Source organism: Hemicordylus capensis, chromosome 4, assembly GCF_027244095.1.
Source record: "Hemicordylus capensis ecotype Gifberg chromosome 4, rHemCap1.1.pri, whole genome shotgun sequence".
NCBI lineage: Eukaryota > Metazoa > Chordata > Lepidosauria > Squamata > Cordylidae > Hemicordylus > Hemicordylus capensis.
The window spans coordinates 197,310,856-197,334,591 of NC_069660.1; the positions used below are offsets into that span (position 1 = coordinate 197,310,856).

Sequence of the window (23,736 nt, forward strand, 5' to 3'; positions counted from 1 at the left end):
TGTCATTTTCACAAGTTAGAGAATAGGGCTGATGTTTTCTGTGTTGAGTGCACAAAGCTAGCTACCAGAATACTTAAAACTGGAGATAAAAATAAATTGCCAGCTTTATTTTTTCTCAGATGTTCCACAAGCTTCTTTTCAAATACAGTCAGTGTCTTGACTGAACATGAACTAAACAATATTTTCCCACAATACCTTTAAACTTGATGCAGCAAAATGATGTTTAAATATAGTACTACTTTTATTTCTTATATTAAAATGTATGAAGTGAAATGATTTGCATATAGCCTCCTTATGTGTGTCTTTTCTCCATGTTTTTGGGACTCTGCTCTCATGCATCCTAAAGTGACTGGACTCCAGTCAGAAATTTATTAGTGCTGAGGCCTAGACTTTAGGCTTCTGTGATCTATTCTTGTAATAGCGAGAGGTGTTTCACATGACTTTTCACAGACATTGTGGAGGGTTGTGGGGATGGCAGGAACTCTCCTGCCTTCCCTGGCAGATGAACAATGGCCGCCCAGAGTCAAACTCTGCCCCACCACACACCCACATGAGTGGTGGCCCAGCAATAGCATGAGCTGGGAGCAGGAGGAGTCCCCCCGCCCCATCCCCTGGTGCCCCACGTTACGAGTGTGGCCACTCCCCCTCCCAAAATGACAGCGGGGCAGGGGGAAGCTGTTTAACCCGGCAGCGATTGCCCAGTTGATTGCCAGCCGAGGTTAAGCAAACCAGGTTAAAAAATTCGGGTTTGGCACGGATGCAGCGCCAGGATCGGATTTGATCCTGGTTCTTCACGTGCGCAACCTAGCCCATAGGCTAAATGGTGGGTAAAAAAAATTGGGCTTGACACAGGGGCAGCACTGGGATCGATCTCGATCCTGGTGCTTCACACGCACAGCTAGTCTGCACGTGTGAGCAGCCTCAGAGAATAGCACAAGCAGAGACTGAATAGATGGCTTGATTGAGTGCATGGAGCCAAGAATGTTTATTATGGCCTACTACAGTTCCCCCTGTAGGTGACTGTGATTGGTGTTCTGCTCACCCCTGATCTGGAGGACATTTCTTTCCCCTAGCTCTGTCAGCTCTTTCCCGTGAAGACAACTGTTTCAAACACCACATAATTAACCTATGGAATTCACTCAGCATTGTTCACTTATCACATCATTGCTAACTGGACAAAGATGTACCGCCTCAATGTTAGTTCTTTTATATTTAAAGTTGTGCCATCGAGTCAGTGTCAACTCCTGCCGCCCACAGAGCCCTGTGGTTTTCTTTGGTAGAATACAGGAGGGGTTTACCATTGCCTCCTCCCACACAGTATGAGATTATGCCTTTCAGCATCTTTCTATATCGTTGCTGCTGATATAGGTGTGTTTACCAGCGGAGATTCGAACCAGCAACTTCCTGCTCCCTAGGCCAATTACTTCCCTGCTGTGCCATCAGGTTGCCTTCTTTTATATTTAGCAGGGTAATAACAACTGTCCCTTTTGATTCCAGCATAGTGCCTTTTCCAGTGGCTATTTGCTGATGGGACTCTTTTTTAAGATTGTGATTCCCTTTGGCTGAGGGAACAATGTCCTCATTTATTTTGCTAAGCGAACTGCCTTGAGAACATTTTATGGGTGCCCCCCCCAAAAAAAAGGGAAATGGAAAGCTGCAATAGATGGACTTTGTTTTAATCTATCAAGCATGGCAGCTTAATAATGTAAAACAAACAGCTGGTATTAAGGTTAATTCATCTCCTGACTTCTGCACCTTCTGTATTTCCTTATGTTTTTGCTATAGCTTCTGTTTTTAGTTCTTGCTTTTCTCAGTTCTGCAAGCTGCACTTGCTGAAATCCCTTGTATTGCATCACAGACATAAGACCTGAGCCCTATTCAGACGTTTATTTAAAAGTGCCACTGCAACCATATACAGCAGTGCAAGGGGGTCAGAAGTCCCCCCCCCCCGTCAATCATCACTGCACTCCGCCACTCACACTCAGAGCATGATCACAGAAGCGCCACCATCACAAATACGGCATTTCCCTGTTCAGATAAACAGAGAGACTATTAACACGTCCGGGCGAAACCAGGCTAAGGGAGCCTAGCCTGGTTTCGCCTGGTTGTGTGCTGCTATGGGACCCATGCAGCTTCCAGCAGCAAGCCTCCCTAAATGCCCCTCTGCTTAAAAGAGGTTAGTGGAGCAAGTGGTCTGCTAACCCCATTTATTGGATCATGTGTCACCACGGTGCAGCTCTACACTGTGGCGACTCATGAGGAGACCATAGACTAGGAGGCTACAACAAGCCTCCTGGTGTTGGGGGGTCTCCCCAGAATGCCCTGCACACTCGCGCAGGGCTTTCTGGGACTTCCGGGGACACTTCCGGGGACTTCCGATCCCTGCCACCCCAACCGGCTCCGTGACGGAGCCGGTAATTGTGTGGGTGGCTGATCTGGCTGCCCAGCGTGAGCTGACTGCTCATGTGCAGGGAGAGCAGGCCAAGCCCGCTTTCTCTGCAAACCCCCTCATGGTTCTCCATGCTGCCCATTTGGAGAGCCTTAGACTCTGAGCATGAGTGGTGAGGTGCAGGGGTGACTGACAGGTAAGAGATGGGCCTTCAGGCCCATTTGCACTCCTGTATATTGTATAGTTTTGTTATTATTACATTTATATCCTGCTCTTCCTCCAAGGAGCCCAGAGCGGTGTGCATGGTTATGTTTCTCCTCACAATACCCCTGTAAGGTAGGTTAGGCTGAGGTATGTGTGACTGGCCCAGAGTCACTCAGTGGGGCTATTCTTACAATCACAAAAATTGGGCTAGGAAAATCCTAGCCCGATTTTTGTGATCGTCAGAACCACCGGGCTCACAGCCGAGCTCCTGTAGCCCGCTCCTGTAGCCCGCCCCTTAGCCTGGGTTTGCGGAGTGAGTGCTGTGCAAACCTGGGCTATCTGCTCGTGAGTAGCCACAGCGCGGCTCCGTGCCATGGCTACTCATTAGTAGACCCCCGGCCGAGAGGCTTAAAAGCAGCCTCCCAGCTCGGGGGTCTCCCCAGTATGCCCTGTGTGCTTGCGCAGGGCATACTGGGGCTTCCAGGGGCCGCGTGCCCCCCCGAGCTCCCCAGCCCCCACCGGCTCCATCTCAGAGCTGGCCATCGTGTGGGCAGCCGATCCAGCGCCCAGGGCTCCCTGCCCGCTCGTCTGTGGGGAGAGCGGGCTTAGCCCGCTCTCCCCGCAGTTTTAACAAAAGCGGGGCTCACGAATCATGAGACCAACCTCAGTGACTTTCTTTGCTGAGTGGCTCTGGCTTCTGTAATGTAGTGGTGGTTACCATGTTCACTTCACACACAAAAGATCCACTTTGGGGATGGTCTGCTGCTTAATGGTAGAGAATGTGCTTTGCTTGCAGGAGGTCCCAGTTTCAGTTCCTGCCACATGTTAGCAGGGCTGAAGAAAGGAGAGGAGAGCTGGTCTTGTGGTAGCAAGCATGACTTGTCCCTTTAGCTAAGCAGGGTCTGCCCTGGTTGCATATGAATAGGAGACTAGAAGTGTGAGCACTGTAAAATATTCCCCTCAGGGGATGGGGCTGCTCTGGGAAGAGCAAAAGGTTCCAAGCTCCCTCCCTGGCTTCTCCAAGGTAGAGCTGAGAGTGCAACCTTGGAGAAGCCACTGCCAGTCTGTGAAGACAATACTGAACTAGATAGACCAATGGTCTGACTCAGTATATGGCAGCTTCCTATATTCCTAAAGCATCTCTCTGAAACCTTGGAGAATGGCTGCTAGTCAGTGTAGACAATGAGGCGGGTCTCACGATCACAGAGATCTACCTCCATAAGGTTTGCCCACACAATTGGCAGCCCACACTACTGCTGGCTCCGTGACGGAGCCGGCGGGGGCTGGGTGGATCAGGGGCCGTGTGGCCCCCGGAAATGCAGGGCATACTGGAGAGACTGCTTTTCAGCCTTCCGCCGGGGGTCTACTCATGAGTAGCCATGGCGTGGAGCTGCAGAGCGTCTATTCACGATTGCTTAAACTGGGTTTGCTGAGCGCTCGCTCCGCAAACTCTGTTTAAGCACCGGGCTACAGAAGCGGGTGACCCGCTTGCGAACCACCGGGCTCGCAGCCAAGCCTGGTGGCTCATATGATGGGAGAAAATCAGGCTAGCCTCTGCTAGCCTGATTTTCTCCCATCGTTTGAATAACCTCAATATCTAGATGGACCAGAGGTCTGACCCGGTATAAGGTACCTGTTGTCCTATGTACCTGTTTTTAGGGGTGTGTCCGAACCTGTCCGGAGGCCATTCTAAAGAATTGGTTCGGCCCTGGCTGGTTCGGGTCCGGGTGGGGGGTATTTCTTTAAGGGTGGGAGGGCTTGCTTACTCCTCCCACCTCTTTGCCCCTGCCAGAGGCCATATTTTACAGAATAACAGGGCGCTGGAAACCAGCCGCCCCCCCCGCCGCCCCCCCCACCGCGAGCAGATTAAGCCCCAAACTGATGGTACCACTGCGGCTGCCACCGCTGTCGCCCGCCAGCCCTCCCTCCCTCCCTCCCAGCCGCCCGCCCGCCCAAGTCCTCACCCGATTCTGCCATTGAAAACAAAGAGAGGAGCTACCGAACAGAGCTCCTCTCTCTATGAAGTTCTGCCAGCTACTGAGGCTTTGCGCGCGCACATGCGCGCACCACAAAGGACACCGATCGCCGGAGGCCCGGTCTACCTGCCGGGAAAAGGCCGGGTAGACAGGGCCTCCGATCGCCGGAGGCCTGGTCTACCCGCTGGCGATCGGAGGCCCGGTCTACCCGGCCTTTTCCCGGCGGGTAGACCGGGCATCCGGTGATCGGTGTCCTTTGTGGCGCGCGCATGCGCGCGCGCAAAGCCTCAGTAGCCAGCAGAACTTCATAGAGAGAGGAGCTCTGTTCGGTAGCTCCTCTCTTTGTTTTCAATGGCAGAATCGGGTGAGGACTTGGGCGGGCGGGCGGCTGGGAGGGAGGGAGGGAGGACTGGCGGGCGACAGCAGCGGCAGCCGCAGTGGTACCATTAGTTTGGGGCTTAATCTGCTCGCGGGGGGGCGGCGGGGGGGGGCGGCTGGTTTCCAGCGCCCCGTTATTCTGTAAAACACGGCCTCTGGAGGGGGCAAAGAGGCGGGAGGGGTAAGCAAGCCCTCCCCGCCCTAAAAGGAAGGCCCCCCTTCGGTGCCGGTCCGGACTGCTCCGGACCGTGCACATCCCTACCTGTTTTGTCTTCAGGGATGTTTTTGTAAAACATGTACTTTTCTACACAACTGGTGAGGGTAAAGAAGTCTTGTCCACTTTAAATCTTGTACCCTTATATGATTCCAGGGATTAAACTAGGAACCTTTAGTTAATGGCTTTGAGTAACTAGCGTGAACAAAATCACTTCCTGAACCAAAAGCTGCAGCCATACCATTGAGGGCTATTTAGACTGGTTGCTTGCAGTGTCTCTTGGACTCTTACAGTCATGAGCGTATTAAGGCTGTAATCCTCTGCATACTTTCTTGTAAGTAATGAAGGTGGTGAATGGGAACTAGTGCTGTATTAGGAATAGTAATTATTAGGAATATGGTATGGGTAGTACTTTCATGTTTTATATAAAGAGGCTATTCACACGATGGAGCAAAATTGGGCTAGTGGAGGCTAGCCCGATTTCGCCCCATCGTGTGAACCACCTGGCTTGGCTGCGAGCCCAGTGGTTCCTAGGCGGGTAACCCGCCTAAGTACCCCTCCCCTAAAACCAGGTTTGCGGAGTGAGCGCTCCACAACCCTGGTTTTAAAGATCGTGAGTAGCCGCTGTGCGGCTCCGTGCCGCGGTTACTCATGAGTAGACCCCCCGAGGGGAGGCGAAAAGCTGCCTCCCGGCTCCGGGCTCTCCCCAGTATACCCTGCGCGTTCACACAGGGCATACTGGAGCTTCCAGGAGCTGCGTGACCCCCGAGCTCCCCAACCCTCTCCGGCTCTGTCACAGAGCCCGCAATCTTGTGGGCGGCCAATCCGGCCACCCAGGGCTCCCTCCCTGCTCGTGTGCAGGGAGAGCTTAGCCCGCTCTCCCAGCGCACCCTCCAAAACCAGGTCTCACTAATTGTGAAACCCAGCTCAAAGAGTTGTGTTAGAAGGTTTGATTGAGATATGCTCTGTTCTGTACAAACATAAACCACAAGGCAGGGTGTAGCTACCACAGCATTGCAAAAGTCTTGAGCATCTGCTAGAAGCCTTGTAAATAACACTGTTGGGGGGCTGAACTGTCAGGGACAGAAACCACAAACTGAATGAGGGGAGGGAGGATTTAGCAAGGATGTGGTGGACCAATAACATGGAAAGGGGTGGGCACCGGGAAGAATGTTCTGGTGGGGCTAAGGCCATCATAAAGGGGAATTATACACATCACTGAATATGGTATTTGTCATTTGATTCCTATGAAGAGGATACCTTCAATCGGGGTCCACCATCTTGGTTGAACTATGCCTTTATGCATGCTGTTGTCTGCCTGTCATTATTGTTTGATGTTGCAATCTATTTTGTTTCTGCATATTACCTATTTTAAAGTCAAGGAGATGCAATACATGTTACACATTTCACTTTATACTTTTAGTATAAAGTGTGAGAGTTATACTTTGGGCAGAGGGCAACCAACTGGAAAGGAACTTGAATCCCTATGCAGTTTGGCTTTGGCCAGGCTGCTACTGCAAGTATTTAATTCACAGTGGGAGCTTCAAGTTTCCCATGGGATTATCCTAAGAGATATTCCTAACAGTAAGCCCCATTGAATTTGGTCAGTGTGCTTCCAAGCCAATGAGCATATAACTGATTGGACAGCATGTGCATATTTTTCATGGAATTTCTAAATAACATTGTAGACAATTAAGGAAGGCAAGCTTTGCAAGAGTTCATTTATGCAAGAGAAAAGCTCCAGATTTAGAAACCTAAGCTTTGGAAGAAGCCAACTGCTAGTCAACTTTAAGATAACTTAATGAAATGGACCAAAACTTAAAATGATCTTAAAATATAGATACAGAATACTTTAATGGAGGGACTGTTTTCTTGTGCCACCTTCAGACGTAACACCAAACTGCAGGTCCAATGGAACCGTGGTTCTGTGCCCCTCCCCCCATTCTCCTGTCCACATTTGGATGAAATGGAAAGTGGCCTCTCTGAGTGACTGCAGAGAGGAGGGTGAACTGGCTGCTGGGACTTCCTTCTTTAATGAAGGACACCCCCGGGAGCCAGAGTGAGGGAGAAGCTTCCTCCCTCAGCTCTGGTTCCATGAGGGTGAAACCACAGTGCCAGCATTTGGATGTAATGCACCACAGAAATGGAGTTTACGGTGGTGAAATTCCACTCTGAACCAAAAGTTCAGATTGGAGTTTGAGGTGGGAAATCATGGGTCCCTTTCCAGCATAAGCTCTGGTTGTCCGCATTCGGACATACAGCTACAGAAACCCGAGGTGAAAGGACTGCCAGTTTCATGTTAATTCCAAATTTGGACATAGTCACAAAGTCTTTGAAACTTTGTCAAGTGTTCCTATTCAGAGTCACATGGGTTTATGCTATGGTAAATGAAGACAAGATGCAATGCTTTTCTGTCATTGGGATGGCTGGAGAGGCGGGGCATAGGCAGGAAATAAAGCAATAATGACATAAATAAATTCCACCTGGTTCTATGAACCAACAGGTTCACATGGCTGTTGTGATTGTGTGGTAGGAATAAGTAGGAGCTTGCATGTGTAAACTGGCATCTATGTAGCTTGGTTTAACTTACTTACCAAACTAATGACTGTAAATATTCAGGTTACAAGGCAAAAACTTGGTACTTTTCAGCAAGTGGTAGGAACTTCATGATATTCCACCTAGATTTTAAATATTGGAGATGTACCCTACTATTAATATTGCTCGCAGATAAGTTTAGTCTGCTTTCAGGTTTATCTCAGGGCTACCTTTTTGAAATCATGACATCTTGTATCAACAGTTTAGTCCATTCATGTTGAATCAGTTCTGTGAATAGTTCAGTGCCTCTCTTAAATCAAAACTCAACCTATATTCAGAAGAATTCAATGAAGTGACCTGACCAAGAGTTGCTTGACCTGCCATTGAGTTATATGTTGACTCATCTGTGGGGGTATAGCAAGGTTGGAGTGGGCCCTAGGACAAAAACTGAAGATGGGTTCCCTGCCCCGCCCCTGTTTGATGATGCGCAAGGGGAGCAAGCTGGTGTGCCACTTCCCTCAGGAGTCCAGGGACACTTGTCTCCAGCCTCCTTGTTCAATTATTGCTATGCCCCTGATCATCTGCATGTTCAATTTAACACTTGAAAATTCAGCTTGAGTTGACTGGAAAAGTCAATACACATTGAAAAATGATTGTGTGAATTTGACCATCAGCCTTTTGTTATCAATAGAAAAAAGGCTGATCAGGTTTTACTGATTCTCTCTAGCACCAGATTTACCTTAGGCATTGTTTGAGAATGTGTTGAAAAGGAATAGAATCCCCCTCTAGACAGGCTCCTCCTTTCAGTCTGTGGCATAAGGAGGGAACTAGCAGTGCATAAGAACAGCCCTGTTGGATCAGGACCAAAGCCTATGTAGTCCAGCATCATGTTTCACACAGTGGCCCACCAGATGCTTCTGAGAAGCCCACAGGCCACAGGCATGCCTTCTTTCTTGTTGTTGCTCCCCTGCAACTGGTATTTAGAGGTATTTAGTGGTTTTCAAAGTGTGCTTTGGGGTACATCAGTGAGAAGATCAGTAATAGCAGACAAGCTTCCTTGCACACCAACATGCCCACCAGACTTCCCTCTATAGCCTTTAGTAGCAAGAAACTGTGTATTTCCTCTAGGTTGTATCATACCTACCAACATATCACTGTTTCCCCATTCAGGTGATTCAGGACATTTTGGCAGGTATGGTTGTACTTTAATGCAGGGCAACAGTAAAATCCAACAGGTCTGGTCAATGCCTTGCATGAAGGTAGTGCACCTCTGAGTAACCTCTTGAGAAAATTATCTGCAATTCCTTCCTTGGGAAGAACCCATGAAATTTGGAAATAATTTCACCTTCTCCTTGGAAAGAACCTTGAAAACCTTGAGGTTTTGTATCAAAACATGGAGAGATTCATCAGCAGACAAGTTGATGTGGAGAATTCCTGAACTAATGGACTGTAGAAATTTTGTCCTAGTAAGAATGCTTAGACCTTGTTATCAGATGTATGTTATGGCATAATTAATGTCGCTCGTCACTTTATCTGAATTAAGATGCTAAAAGACAGGGATACTACTTTTTAATAGGATGGTGCTTCGTGAAAATACTTGCTTGCCCATTTATTAGTGAGAGAACTGCAACTTTTGGTTCTCATTAGAAGCATAAAGACCTTTGACTTTGTAAAATAGTTAAAGAAAGAGAATTCTGCCCAAGACATTCAATATTTCTCACCAAATACCACTGGGATTTTTAATGTTGTCCTGTATAGCTATATCAGAGCTGAATGGAAGGGACCTTGATTTAACATCTTATCTGAAGGACAGCATCTCTAACTGTGCAGAACACATCCCTTTGTACTGCACTGCAGTGTCAGCATTAGGTATGAGTGAAAAGTGCTGAGGTGTGGACTTTGAGCCCATAATGTTTTTTGTCCAGAGATTAGAGAGCTATAGTTGAGGTACAGGGGGAAATACTCCAATAAAAGTGGATAGAAAAATGGATCTGTCAAATAATTTCAGAGTACAAGTATGATAAAAAAATACTTTTAGCGTTGATTTAAAGGTCACACTCAGTTTGAACTTCTTGGCTGTGGCAACTATCCTTCATTGATGTTACAGTTATGGGGAATAAAAATGGAAAACAGCCACACTAATGAAGGAGATGGGGATGGAGGGTCGGAATGATTACCTTTGTCATCCTTTAGGGCTTGAAAATCAATTTTAGGATGGCCACAACAGCCTAACTTCATCACTGTACCTTAGGATAGAAATAGTTACTTTGCAGTATAAATGGCATTCATGTGGTGTGTGTGGATGAGAATTATGTTCACAGAGCTGGATAACCTTACTTTTGGTCTCCCCCTTCTTTTTAATGGTTTGATAGGGATGATATGCAAAATATAACTAATTTGATCAGGATTGATACAAAGAGAGAAGGAAACAGTTGTGACTTAAATCAAGAAGCAACAAAAGATTGTTGTGCCTGCAGTTCTAAAAAAGGGAGGAAATTCAAGGTAGTGTAAGTTAATGAGCCAGGTCTCATGATCAGTGAGACCCGGTTTGGTGAGCTGAGCAGGGAGAGCAGGCATCTCCTCGCAGATGATCAGAGTTGGAGCCCTGGGTGGCCAGATTGGCCACCCACACGATTTCCGGCTCCGTGATGGAGCCGGCGGGGGCTCAGGAGCTCGGGGGCCGCATGGCCCCTGGAAGCTCCAGTATGCCCTGTGCGAGTGCGACCCCTGGAGCCAGCTTTTCACCTCCCCTCCGGGGATCTACTCATGAGTAGCTGTGGCTCGGAGCTGTACCGCGGCTACTCACGATCTTTAAAACCAGGTTTCCAGAGCACTCGCTCCTGTTTTAGGGCACGGGTAGTTAGGCGGGTTACCCGCCTAGGAACCACTGGGCTCGCAGCTGAGCCCGGTGATTCACATGATGGGGCAAAATTGGGCTAGCCTCTGCTAGCCCGATTTTGCCCCATTGTGTGAATAGCCTCAGTATTTGATAGAAAATGCCATATTAAGGCTCATGTGAAAAAGCACGAAAAGCAAAAACTATACTCTGAACCTCATATTTGAAATAGATTGGGCCCTCGCAGCAAATCAGTTGCAGCTGCTGCCGGTGGAGCTGGGGGAGACAGGTAGCTCATTCACCACAGCTGCTTCCCCATTCACACTTTTCTCACTCTGCCTGGGCCAATAGTTGTATATAGTTCAGGGCCACTAAGTGGCACTGTGTGGGGAGAAATGGAAGGTTTGGAAAGAGAAAATAAAAGTTTGTTTCTGTTTCTGCCCAATATGGTGTCTGGGCTCTTTGCTTTCTCCGCATGGTGTCAGAGTGGAGAATAACTGTTTGCAGGGCACTGCAGACTTCACTGAGGAAACAGGGAGACTCAGAATAGGGCCTGCTAACCCTGAAGGACAGTCAGCTACTGCTCCTGTTTCTGCATAGTACAGCTCCAGCCACCTGAGAACAAAGGCCTACAGCTGAAAAGGTTTGGCCTACAAGGACTTTCAAGGGTGATTGCAATCCAGACACTGCCCTGACTTTATTTTCTCTTAGCATTAAGCCCAGGCATGCAGGCTGGTCATCAGAGGCACTCTAACCCCTGGGCCTTGGGGACCCGGTCTGGACCTCCAAGGACTGGGGGTGGGGGCTCCAAATGGATGGGGCTGAGGGCTTCCGGCAGCCACCCTGCACCTGCCCTGCTGAACCTCTGGGTTTTTAAAATTATCATTATACTACATCTGAGGAGTGGCTGCTGGGGGGGAGCTGAGCAGTGCTTCTCCCTTCTCCCCACTCCCCCAGCGGGGTGGGGGCCGGAGCAATGCTGGGCCCATCTGTTCGGACCAGTGTCTTTTGTCATGGGCTTGTGACAATCTCAACTGTGCAGGTGCGCCTCGCAGTTGGCAAAAGACGCTGGCTTTAATGGACAGGCCCAACGTTGCTCTGGCCCCTGCCATCACCAGGGGAGGGGGGAGAGGGGAGAAAGACTGCTTTGCCCCACTCCACCCCCGGGCAACCACCCCTCAGCCACGGTAATAGTAATAATTTAAAAAGTGGAGGTTTGGCATGGCATGAAAACCACTGAGGTTTGGTGATGGGCCCCCAAAAGGAGGGGGGCTTGCAGCTGGGCAGTCCAGGTGCCCAAATTTCCTAGGTGTGCCCCTGCTGGTTATTCTCCATGTTGGAGAACCTGGTGAATTACAAGCCTGTGCACCAGGGGTTAATACTGCAGTGGGGCAAGGCAAATGTCAAAAGGCAGCCTGGGAGGGGCGAGAAGACAGTGAGTGGGAGGCTGTTGCAATAGGCAAATCACATTGGCTGTGACTGCACTAAATACTGGCTTATATAATTTTAGATTTCTCTAAAAGAGCGCTTCAGTAGGTCTTTATTTGATCATAAGAATTCCTGCTTTGCTGAAGCCCGAATCCCATTGTTCCATTGGCACAAATGGGAGCCTTTCCCCACCTCTTGGCAATACAAGCTGCAAGGGGACTTAATCCAGATTGGGAAATTGTGGAATGTATATTTAAGCCTCCACCCCCTGTGGAAGCAATCTGTGGAGCCCCAAGTGTTTTGCAGGATACTTGGGACTGCTATTTTTAAAAGAAAGGTTAAGCCTACAAATGGGCTTAATAACATGTCTTAATAATGAGAATCCTCAATCTTCTGCCAGTCACTTTTATGTTTTAAAAAGCCTTCTCTACTGTATAACAAATCCTACCCTCTTTCCCATTTTGTAATGAATGGAAATTTCCTAACCTTATTTACTCTTATAAATATGCCAGAGCAAATAAAATGTAATGCCAGATAAAATGCACTATTGGGACCAATGCTGTTTAACTTGTTCATAAATTATTTCTGAGGCAGGAGCAAGTTGTCAAAGTAGCCAGACTTGGGGATGACGCTAGTGGTGTGCACGAACTGGTTTGAAGGCCATTCAAAAAGCCTCCAAACCGGTTTGCTCAGGCGCCGGCTCAATGGCTTGACACCGGGGGGGGAGGGGGAGCGGTGGCTTCCTTTAAGGGCAAGGGAGGGTACACATACCCCTCCCACTGCTTTTCCCACGCCGATACTCTGTTTTTAGGAAACTTCTTGGGGCAGCAGTATACCTCCCTGCCACCCCTTCCCCCATTCCTGACCGGAAATGACTGGAAGCAGCAACTGCATGTGCGTTTGCCGCCCGCGTGCTGCACACATCACACGGATGCACAAACGTAGTGCACGTCATGCACGTGATGCGTGCATTTGTGTGATGTGCGTAGCGCGCCGGCGGCAGACACACACGGAGTCGCTGCTTCCGGCCACTTCTGGCCAGGAACGGGGGAAGGGGTGGCAGGGAGGTATGCTGCCGCCCCAAGAAGTTTCCTAAAAACAGAGCGCTGGTGGGGGGAAAGCGGAGGGAGGGGTAAGTACACCCTCCCCCACCCTTAAAGGAAGACACACACACCCTGGTGTCGAACTGCACCGCAGCAGTTCTGTGCACACCACTAGATGACACCATGTAGTGATAGTGAGGACTGGAGGGAGGACTAGGCCTCACTTAGAGCAACTGCTGGGAGAGTGGGCATTTCCTAAAAAGGGGGGGAAAAGCCCAGGAAGTTCAATCAAAGGGACCAGTCCAGAGGACTGGGCGGTGATTTCTGGCTCATCCCCAGCAGATGCTTTGGCTTGTTAGTGAGTCTGTCCCAGGAGGGCCCTGAGGAAGCAGTGGGCTGAGCTGCTGGAGACATGGGAAGGCCTCAGCCTTTGAGTAATAAGTTTGGACCAAGTCCGTTAAATTTGTCAGGGAAGTTATTTTTTATTTCCTGATTGCTTGGAATCTGTGTTGCCAGGTTAATGAACACTCTCTCTTACAATCTGTTTTATGAAAAGACAATTGTCCTTATTGCATAACCTTTTCTTTTAATCCAAATAATAAATCCTTGTTCCTGAAGTGCATTGCTCTTCATTTTGGGTCTGCCTTAGTCACATGCTTTTTGGAGGCCTAGGACTGCTCAGCCTTTTGGGGTTAACCTCCCCCAGGAATCTTATGTGGAGAGAGTGGGTTGTCCCACATTAAAATAAAGTGGATGGTGGCAGTCTACTGTTAATCCCTTACAGACAAGGATTCAACCATAGTGACCACCTCACCTCTGGCTCTGGTAGGAGTTATGACACACCAAATGATTTAGAATGCTGAAAATTTGAGTGGACTAGAAAGATCTTGAGGCTCTTCACACAATTAGTGTGAGGAGCCATAAGAGGGTTTGCAGGGGGAGTGGGTTTGACCCACTCCCCCCACAGACAATCACTAGCCCATTGCTGGGCTGGCAGATTGCCCACCCAGACAAGCGGAGGCTTCACTCAGGCGCTCCTGTGCCAGCCGCGCCTCTCCAGCAGCTCTGGGGGTTGGGTGAAGGGAAGTGCCGCCCTGTGTTGCCCGAAGCACCAGTAATGCACCACACAAGTATGCAGTGCATTCCTGGGGTTGACCCTCCCCTCTCACCCCCTCCTAAGTGTGTCTACCGGAGCTGCAAGCAGCCACGGCAGACACATGACCCAAAAAATTGGGTTAAGGGAGCGCTCCCTCCATTAACCTTGTTTAAGGGGTGGGCATATAGGCAGGCTTGCCGCTGGGAACAACATGGCTCCTATTGCGCACATGAGCAGCAGAAACTGGGTTGGGCTTCCTTAGACCAGTTTCTGCTACTCGTGAGAATCGCCTCCTTGAAAAGGATCTCTCAAAACTGGGTGGACTGGGAGGAAATCAAAAGCCAACCTTTCCACAGTGCACTAGTGCACTTAGTCTGGAAGTGCTGTTTTTCAGATCTGCTTGCTGCACTCCTGCTCCCTTACTCATCATGTCAACTAGCGACCCCAAGTTCTAGTACTATGAAGAGAAGAGAAGAGAAGAGAAGAGAAGAGAAGAGAAGAGAAGAGAAGAGAAGAGAAGAGAAGAGAAGATCTATCTCAATCTATCCACACTCTCCATACTATTCATCACTTTCTGATCTGTTGTCATGTCCCAAATTCTTTCAGCTTTCCCCATCATCATCATCATCATCATCATCATCATCATCTGCATTTTTATACCGCCCCTCCCAATTTGGCCCAGGGCGGTTCTTTAAAAACTCAAATCTTGATTTAGATTGATCAATTGTCATAGAAAAGGAGCTCCAGCATCTTGATCATTTTGGTTGCCCTTTTCTGCACCTTTTCCAGCCAAATTAGAGGGGTGAGTGGAACTGGACACAGTGTAAAAAGTGTGTCTGGATTTATAGTATGGTTTTACCATACTGAAGCCACCTAATGGCACAGCGGGAAATGACTTGACTAGCAAGCCAGAGGTTGCTGGTTCAAATCCCTGCTGGTATATTTCCCAGGCTATGGGAAACGCCTATATAGGGCAGCAGGGATATAGGAAGATGCTGAAAGCATCTTACTGCATGGGAGATGGCAATGGTAAACCCCTCCTGTATTCTACCAAAGGCAATCACAGGGCTCTGTGGTTGCCAAGAGTCAACACTGACTCGACAGCACACTTTACTTGATTACCATACTGACAATGCTACTTTCCTACCATTGGATTTGCCTTTTTTCAACAAACGCTGAATCAGGGGCATAGTGAGCAAACCTAACCGTAACCCTAACCAGCTGGGGGACAAAGTGTAGCCAGAGGGCCTCCATCGTGCACACAAAGCACCTATAAGCCCCAGCACCCCAAGTGCTTTTCTCACAAAAGAAAAGAGGTAAAACTGATGAAAGCTCAAATGGCGGAGAGAAGTAGAGGCATGGGCCAAGGGGGCAAGAGAGGCAGGGGGGAGCCCAGAAGGGTTGTGAGGATGGCGGGGCAGGGGGAGGAAGGGATGCCCCCATGGCAGCAAAAGGTCCGATGCATCCTCCTGCTTTGCACCCAGCCCACCCTCGAGACAAAGCCTCCCAAATGGCAAGGAGAGGCAGAGGTGTGAGCTCTTACCAGGGCAAGAATCATCTTGCTCTGGCATAGCCCACATAGAGGCGGAGGCAGCGAATGGGACCGGGAAGGGGCCATCTCAGCCAAGCCAATTCCAATCCCTGCACAAGAGCCCAAGTGGCGGGGAGTGGAGGAGGCAACTTGGGGAGTGGAAACTTGGGAAGCAACTGAGAGTCAGCCAAGCCAACCAAAAAGCAATATCAGGCAAGAGGAAAAGCCGGCGACGGAGGGAGCAGCAGCCACAGAGCAAGCAGCACTTTCTGGGAGGAGGAGAGAAGCAGTCAGCAGTGGCAAGAGGGCCAGTGAGTGTGTCATCATGAGGGCTACCCATGGGGCAAGGTGGGTCTGGCCTTGGGGGCCCCCTCAGACCCTGTGGGCCAGGAAACATTTGCCCCCCTTGTCCAATGGATGCTATGCCTATGCACTGAATGCATGTTTTCATTAAGCTGTTCACTGCAACTAAAGAGCTGTTTCCTGACTCACCAACATCAGCTCAAATTGTATCTGTGTGTGTAGTAATGGTGTTTTGTACCATGCATATCACTTTCCACTTTTGCTCTGATTATCATCTTTTTGTTGCCCATTCACCAGGGCGATTCTCACGATCAACAAAAATCGGGCTAGCAGAGGCTAGCCTGATTTTTGTTGACCGTAAGAACCACCAGACTCGCAGCCGAGCCCGGTGGTTCTTGAGAGGGTAACCCACTCAAGAACCCCTGGTAAAAAGCAGGTTTGCGGAGCGAGCGCTCCAGCAAACCTGCTTTTTACGATCGTGAGTAGCCGTGGCGCGCCTTCGTGCCACGCTTACTCATGAGTAGACCCCCAGCCGGGAGGCGAAAAACCGCCTCCCGGCTCCGGGGGTCTCCCCAGTATGCCCTATGTGCTCGCGCAGGGCATACTGGGGCTTGCGGGGGCCACACAGCCCCCGCTCCCCCACCTCCTGCCGGCTCCGTCACGGAGCCGGCCATTGTGTGGGCGGCTGATCCGGCCGCCCAGGGCTCCCTGCCCACTCGTGAGCAGGGAGAGCGGGCTTAGCCCGCTCTTCCCACTCACCCGAGGAAACCGGGTCTCACAATCAGTGATTTCCTCCTCTTCCCCAGGAAGAACTCAGTGCTAACTTAAAAATAAGTCCCTGAGTACTGTGCACTCTGCAGCAACAGAAGGCTTCCTGGGGAAGGGGGAATGATCAAAAATTGCCCCTTCCCTGGTGCGTTCAGTGCTGTTATTCTTACAGGGTTCCTTTAAGTGATGTTATTCTCATTCTCTCGCTGCACTGGTGTGTCTTTTAGCCAGAATATTAGCCGTTAAATGAAATTGATCAGCAGTGGATTCAGGGCAGGCCAAAGAAAGTACTTTGCAATGCAACACACAAAATATGGAATTTGCTAGCACAAGATGGAGTGATGACCACTGGTTTAGAGCTTTTTAAAGAAAGATTAGAAAAATTCATGGATGATATTTCTAACAACAGCTTTTAACTATGTTCATAAGTAGGGTGAATCTAATTACCAGTTACTGGAGGGACAAACAGTGGGAGAGAGCTGTAGTGTTTTCTTCATGGTCTGCTTATGGGGTTCCTGGAAGCAACTGGCCAGTGACCACTGATGGACAGGTTTCTAAACTAGATGGATCCTTAGTTTGATACAACAGGGCTTTTCTTATTGTCACTGGCTGACTTCCTCACGAATAGTGCACACATACAATTTTTTTTAAGCACATATGCAGCGCTACCACCTGTGCATCTGAAGCATGGATGCTCTTGCAGGGGAGCCACTCGAATTTCAAAGAAATTGGGCAAAGGGGTGGTTTTTAAATAATTTTTGAAGTTGGCACATTTTTAAGCTTTTGCCCATAGGGAATAATGGGGATATCAGCAACCTTATAGCTCCATGTGGTGGGCACCAGGGTGTCCCAGAGCGGGTTGTGGTGGGTGATTCAAACGTTGAATCCACTCTTATTTGCTACTAGAGAATCTACTCTCAGAACAACTCAGAAACAACAAAACCTAGTATCCCATGGGCTTGTAGGTATAGGGGTGGTTGGCACCCTATGTGCACTATTATTATTATTATTGTTGTTGTTATTATTTTGATTTCTATACCACCCTTCCAAAAATAGCTCAGGGCGGTTTACAAAGAGAAATAACAAATAAATAAGATGGCTCCCTGTCCCCAAAGGGCTAACATTCTAAAACGAAAAATAAGATAGACACCAGCAACAGTCACTGGAAGTACTGTGCTGGGGGTGGATAGGGCCAGTTACTCTCCCCCTGCTAAATAAAGAGAATCACCATGGTAAAAGGTGATTCACCACTCATTCTGGGCCACCATGGTGCCCTCCAAGTGGAGTTATAGGGCTGCTTAAAATCCCCATTATTCCATGTGGGGAAAAGCTTAAAGACTCACAAACTTCAGAAATTATTTAAAAATCACCCCTTTCACCAAATTATTTGAAATCTGGATGGTAGCAGGCACCCATTGGGGCACTACCACCTGACCCACTCTTCTGCCCCCAAAACCCCTTTTCTGCCCTGAATCTGCCCCAAAGACATGCCATCTTCAAAAATTCTTTAAAAACCACACCTTTGCTCAATTCCTTTGAAATCTGGGTGATAGCTTCCTTGCACCCATTGTGAACTACCATCCACCACAACCCGCTCTGGGCCACCCTGGTGCCCCCCACATGGACCTATAAGGTTCCCATTATTCCCTATGGGGTAAAGCGAAAAGACTCACCAAAAATTCTTTAAATAGCACCTCTTTGCCCAATTTCTTTGAAATTCGAGTGGTAGCTTCCACCCGTTGGGCGCTACCACCCACCCTACTCTTTGGGCCCTGGGACCCTTTTTATAAAACCCAAAAATTCAGTAACAAATAAAAACTGGGGTGATTTGGGGGGCAGAGTCAGACCCAAAACAAATTGGGGGTGATTTGATTTGGGTATAAATAAAAATGAAAAAATCAATTTGTGCACACCCCTGAAGGGCTTAGTTCTTGGTTACCTTAGAGAGCACCTTCTTCTACAAGATCCCCACCATATGTTAAGGTCATCTGAGGAAGTATGTCTCCAGTTACCACCGGTATGTCTGGTGGCAACTCAGAGGCGGGCCTTCTCTGTAGCTGCTCCTGGGCTATGTAATTCACTCCCGGCAGAAATCCATATTCTGAGCTCATTATTGGCCTTCATGAGAGCCCTTTAAACCTATCTGTTTGGCCTGGTTTTACAGGGTTTTTAAACTGTTTTAAATGTTTTAATTGTTAATTGGTTTTATATTGTTTTCATAGTTTTTGATTTTAACTGTTAGTTGATTGTAATTGTTTTTATTTTAATGTAAACTGCTCTGAGCCATTTTTGGAAGGGAGGTATAGAAATCAAATCAAATCAAATCAAATCAATCAATCAATTGTAGGATGTCATCCACTGTTTACAAGGTACTTAAGGCTGTTAATTGTTTGGGGTTTTTTTCAAATGTACTCTTAAAAATTTAGGATATGAATGTAGCAGATATATGTTTTGTAACTCGTATCATACAGAGTAGGGTTCCCTGGCAAACATGTAGTTGCTTCCACAAAATGAGTGAAGTGGTCAATGAAATCAGTGCAGCTTCTTGGGAGTTAGCAGGCTTCTTCATGCTTGATGTCTGAGTCTTGAAGTGTTCTCTTGTACCTTTTAATAGCTACGTGATAGTGAGAGATTCAGGAGAAGCTGCTTCTGTTGAACTTCTCCATGTTATGCACCCATTAAAGATATAAGGGCATACTCAGGTTAGGACATGGGAAGCCAGCCAAATTGAGCAGTTTTTCTGGGCTTACAGGCAGGTTTGTGCCAACAGTTCTGCCCTGAAAAGTACTTCATTGGATAGATCTTGAGCTCATTTTTGTATAGTTTTTTGTATATATAGCTAAAAGGGAAGTACCTTTTAGAAAGGTTTTTAAAAGGTCATACTTTCTAAAAGTTCAAACTGATTTTGATTTTTCTGTGTGAATAGCATTACCTTTTAGTTCATCTGAGGCTGCTTAAACTGTCATGCCTAGTTTCAGTTCTGAGTTGCTGAAACTGCCTTTTGGGTAGCCTGCACACACTTATTTCGATAAGCACTCATTCAGTACGTCAAAGTGAAATACCTCTGCCCAGCTGACAATACACATAGCTAAAAAGGCACTTTTTTGTGTGCATAAGTTTTTGTTGACTTCAGCTCTTTGGCATATTTAAACTCAAAATAATACCTGATCCACAGTTGCTTTACATTAAAGTCAAGAGAGCAAGAGACCCTGTACCCTGTGCCTATATAAGCATTACTCGTGCTCTTCTCAAATTTAAAAGCACTCTCCACACAGTGTTAGCATGCAACCTTGGGCAATCTGCACAGACACACCACACACACATGTGTTGGCACACAAGGCAATTATCAAGTGTGTAACTAAGGGAGAGTAGGCTTGTGTTCACCCCTCTCTTTGGTGGCCCCTTGTGCACACCAGTCATGCCTCCTGCATGTGATGTCACACGCAAGGGTGTGTGGCCAATATTTGCAGCCCATTTCCCAGTTGGCTTTGCTCCAAGTGAGGGAGAGAACGAAGGAAATACCCAGCTAACAATGAAGCTGGCTTGGAAATGAGGCCGGCTGGAGCTCGGGGAAGGGCGAGGGGCAAGCCACGCAGCTTCCATCAGCTGGGTGACTAGGTTCTTTGAAGCAGTCAGCCCAATTATAGCTCCAGCCCTGGCAAGTATATTTAAATTTGGGAGGGGCATATTGGATATTCAGCACTGATAAGCACTTTACCAATAGCTCTTGCTGGGTCTAAGTAAAGGTAATCCTCAGTTTGCGCCCATTTTATGAACTGTCTTCAGTTACTGCAGTTTGAGAAATATTTTACACTGTACTGCAGAGACCCAAGCAAATTAGGTTTCTGGCAAGCAAAGAACCTCTGTTTGTGTTCCTTATACCTTTCTAGTACATATTTGCATCCTTTATTGTGGGCCAAAAACTCACAGAATGCCATTTCTCTCAACCATCACAGGCCCCATTCTGGCATAGCGTGAAACCTTGGGTAGGAGAAGCGGAGGTTAATTTGTGAAGCCGGGAATCACGTGCAGACGATTAAATGCGGTTTGGCAACCTCGGCAGAGGAACCTCTCTCTCTTCCTAGTCTTCCCATGCTGCATCCCAGAGAGCTCCATTCTGCTCACATCGCCAGACTGTGGCAAAGCAGCAGCACACTAGTGAAGCTGCAACCATTGGTATGTTAGAGGGGGCATGCTTGTCTCCATCATGCCATTTTGGCAGGGTTTGCCCTCCCTCTTGCAAAGAAACTATAGTCCATTGTTAACACTTGAGAACCCCAGGGATGGGACTAGATGGCTTCATTTATTAGTTCATTGAATGGGCTCCTTGCACATGTGTCTATTCTTTTTTTATTTAAAGTGTGCTTTCTCAAATGCTGTTCCATCCCTTTAAATGCAGGGATTGCACAGATGCTGCATCCCTGTTGCCAAGCAGCAGCAGGAGGAGCAAGGAGATGGCAAAGGGTAGGGCATCAGCTCCAAGAGGCAGCCAGAAAGAAATGCAGCCACCCTAGAACTGATGCATTTATGGGCTGCTTTGTGCCAGCCTCTCTATGGTGGCAGGAGGAGCTTGTGCATGAAACCAGGGTTACAGCACTGGCAGAAACAGAACAATACAATAGTGCCTTCAAAGCTCAGATTTCAGTGGCTAAATTCACTACAAACTGAGAGTTCATATTCAGGTTTGGGAGCAAAAACAGTTCTGCGGTTGGGTGACAAAATTGCAGTTTCCCGCTTTTGGATGATCACAAACTCAAACCTCTGGCATGTTTACCTCTGGTTTGGCGCAATGTCCGGATGGGGCCACAGTGTGGCACCTTGGCTTGTGGAGCACAGCTGTGGTATGGCAAGGGGAGCTCCTGGATGGAATGGTCTGGGGCCAGATCCCATGAGTTGCTTTGCTAATGCTGTAGCAAAAAGATTCCGGCCAGAAATCATGGGTCAAGTGTGACTGTTTTCTGGCAAGCAGAGAACAAGGCTGGTTGTAGATAATACAGCTACTGATAAATTCTCTTCATCATGTGCATGCCAGGGTATACAAAGAGTTTCTTCCCCTTTCCACAATTTCTCATTATATAGAATTTGCCACTTACATTTCATACACATGCTGAAGGTCTTTTCAGAGAGTTGGAAGCACATTACAGATGCTTAATTGTCTATGATGTGTGCATTCTCCCACAATAATCATTGTTTAAGGTATTGCATAGTTTTCCAAATCCTGATCAGGGATGCCCATAGGAGAGGGAAAATATGTATATCATTGGCAACCATAGTTGTTCTAGAACCCTTTGCAGTTTTCTTAATGATTGTTATGCCCTTTACATACCTAACACTATTGATTTTTTACCATGATGCTTCAACCCCTTTCCCCTTAATCTCTACAAAAATATTTCAAATTCTGCCATAGTTTGCTGTTACTACGGTGTTGTGTTGTGTCTGCATGGGCTAACCGTAATTGGGATTGCCTTCTAGCCATGGCTTGCAAACCCACTTAAAACTGTGTCTTGAATATACAGCTGGTTCAGATGTCACATGTAAGCTCAGCTTTAACCAGGCAACATCCCTCAGCCTTGGGAGTGTATATTTCCTCCTCCCATTCCCACACAAGGGTCTACATTCTATCTAGTCTAGGATAAGCTGAGATTGGTCAATTCAAACATCATGACCAATCTCTGCTTATTCTAACCTACTTGCTTCAGAGAACTCAAGATATTAAACTCATTTTAACTCTTGGGTCCCCTGAAGCAAGCAGATTAGAATAAACTGAGATTGGTTGTGACATTTGAACATAGCAATCTCAGCTTATTCTAACTGAGTTTGCCCTCCTGTGGACAAGGCAAAGAGAAGAGGGAGGGGAATGAATTCATGTGTCTGTGACATGCTCTTAGCACACAGTATGGCCATAAGATCATGGTATGTTTGGCCTGAACATTTGTCTGCAACTATAGACAGGTATGCACACTCATAAAAGGCTATCACTTTTTTCATTGTTCTTCAGCCCTCAAGCTCTGTGTTAAGAAGGGAAAAGAATAACTACACAAATCTAGATTATTTGTATAAAGCAAATGTTTGAAATTTCACTATTGGAATGCTTTAGATACTTTTTTTCTAGTAGGAAAAAAAATCAATACTTAGTAGTAACAGCGCTTTGGATGTAAAAGGTGCGGAGATGTCAAACAAATTGCAACCATTGACCATTTCATTCTGTGTGCCAGTAAGAGTCTGTTAAACATGGTTTGCATTGTTTTCAGTGTTTCTGTACTGAATTATAATAATTGTTAAGCCCATACAGTATATGTTGTGTTTCCATTTCACTATTACTAGTTCTGTGAAAGCCATATGGTAATTAATGGGGCGGAAAAAGGCAGATGACAATGAAACACATTTGCTAGTAAAAAGATATTGCTGGCAAACAGGAGCTGGCGAATTGAAATTTGCAGAAGCTTTTATTACAATAAATACCAAAAATAACCTCTTGAGTATGAGTGACTTGACTTTCAGCCTCTCCCCACTTTATAAAAAAACAAATTATACTTACCAACTACAGATTTTTCAGGGACACTGGCAGTGTAAATGTCCTTGGTAAATTTAGGTTCATTGTCATTTATATCATGGATTTTAATGATAAATTCCGACTCTGGCTCCACTTGTCTTCCAGTCTTTCGGTCTATAGCCTTGGCACGTAGAATATACAGAGATTTTTCTTCTCTGTCCAGCTTTTTTGCTGCATGAATATCTCCTGTATTTTCATCTATAACGAACAGACTGCCAGCCCCATCTCCTGTTAATATGTATTTTAAATTTCCATCTCCTTTATCTTGGTCAGTGTGTAGCTTTAAGAAAGTAAAAAGAGAGAGAAAAATAAATCTATAAATATATGCATTGTTATTACAGACCAAATCTTTCAGCACGTATGAATAAGTCTCTACAAATCTTGTCTGTAATTGGGGTCACCAGTGATTATCTTCTGTCTCACTGATAGAGCAGAAATTGCAAAACTAAGATTTTGGTCACACTTGCAAAATAACACTAAAC

General features: G+C 47.2%; 1 protein-coding gene across 3 annotated transcripts in view; it reads right to left on the reverse strand.

The window, feature by feature from the left end:
- Positions 1 to 23,736, reverse strand: part of CDH9 (cadherin 9) — a 209,438-nt gene that overhangs the window by 75,267 nt on the left and 110,435 nt on the right. For 2 of the 3 annotated variants that reach the window (XM_053247486.1, XM_053247489.1), the window contains exon 3: positions 23,240 to 23,534. In XM_053247486.1, the coding sequence (XP_053103461.1) occupies positions 23,240 to 23,534 (295 nt within the window). Of the gene's footprint in view, positions 1 to 21,794; positions 21,823 to 23,239; positions 23,535 to 23,736 lie in introns of those variants that run through there. The other variant, XM_053247488.1, reaches the window with a different exon arrangement.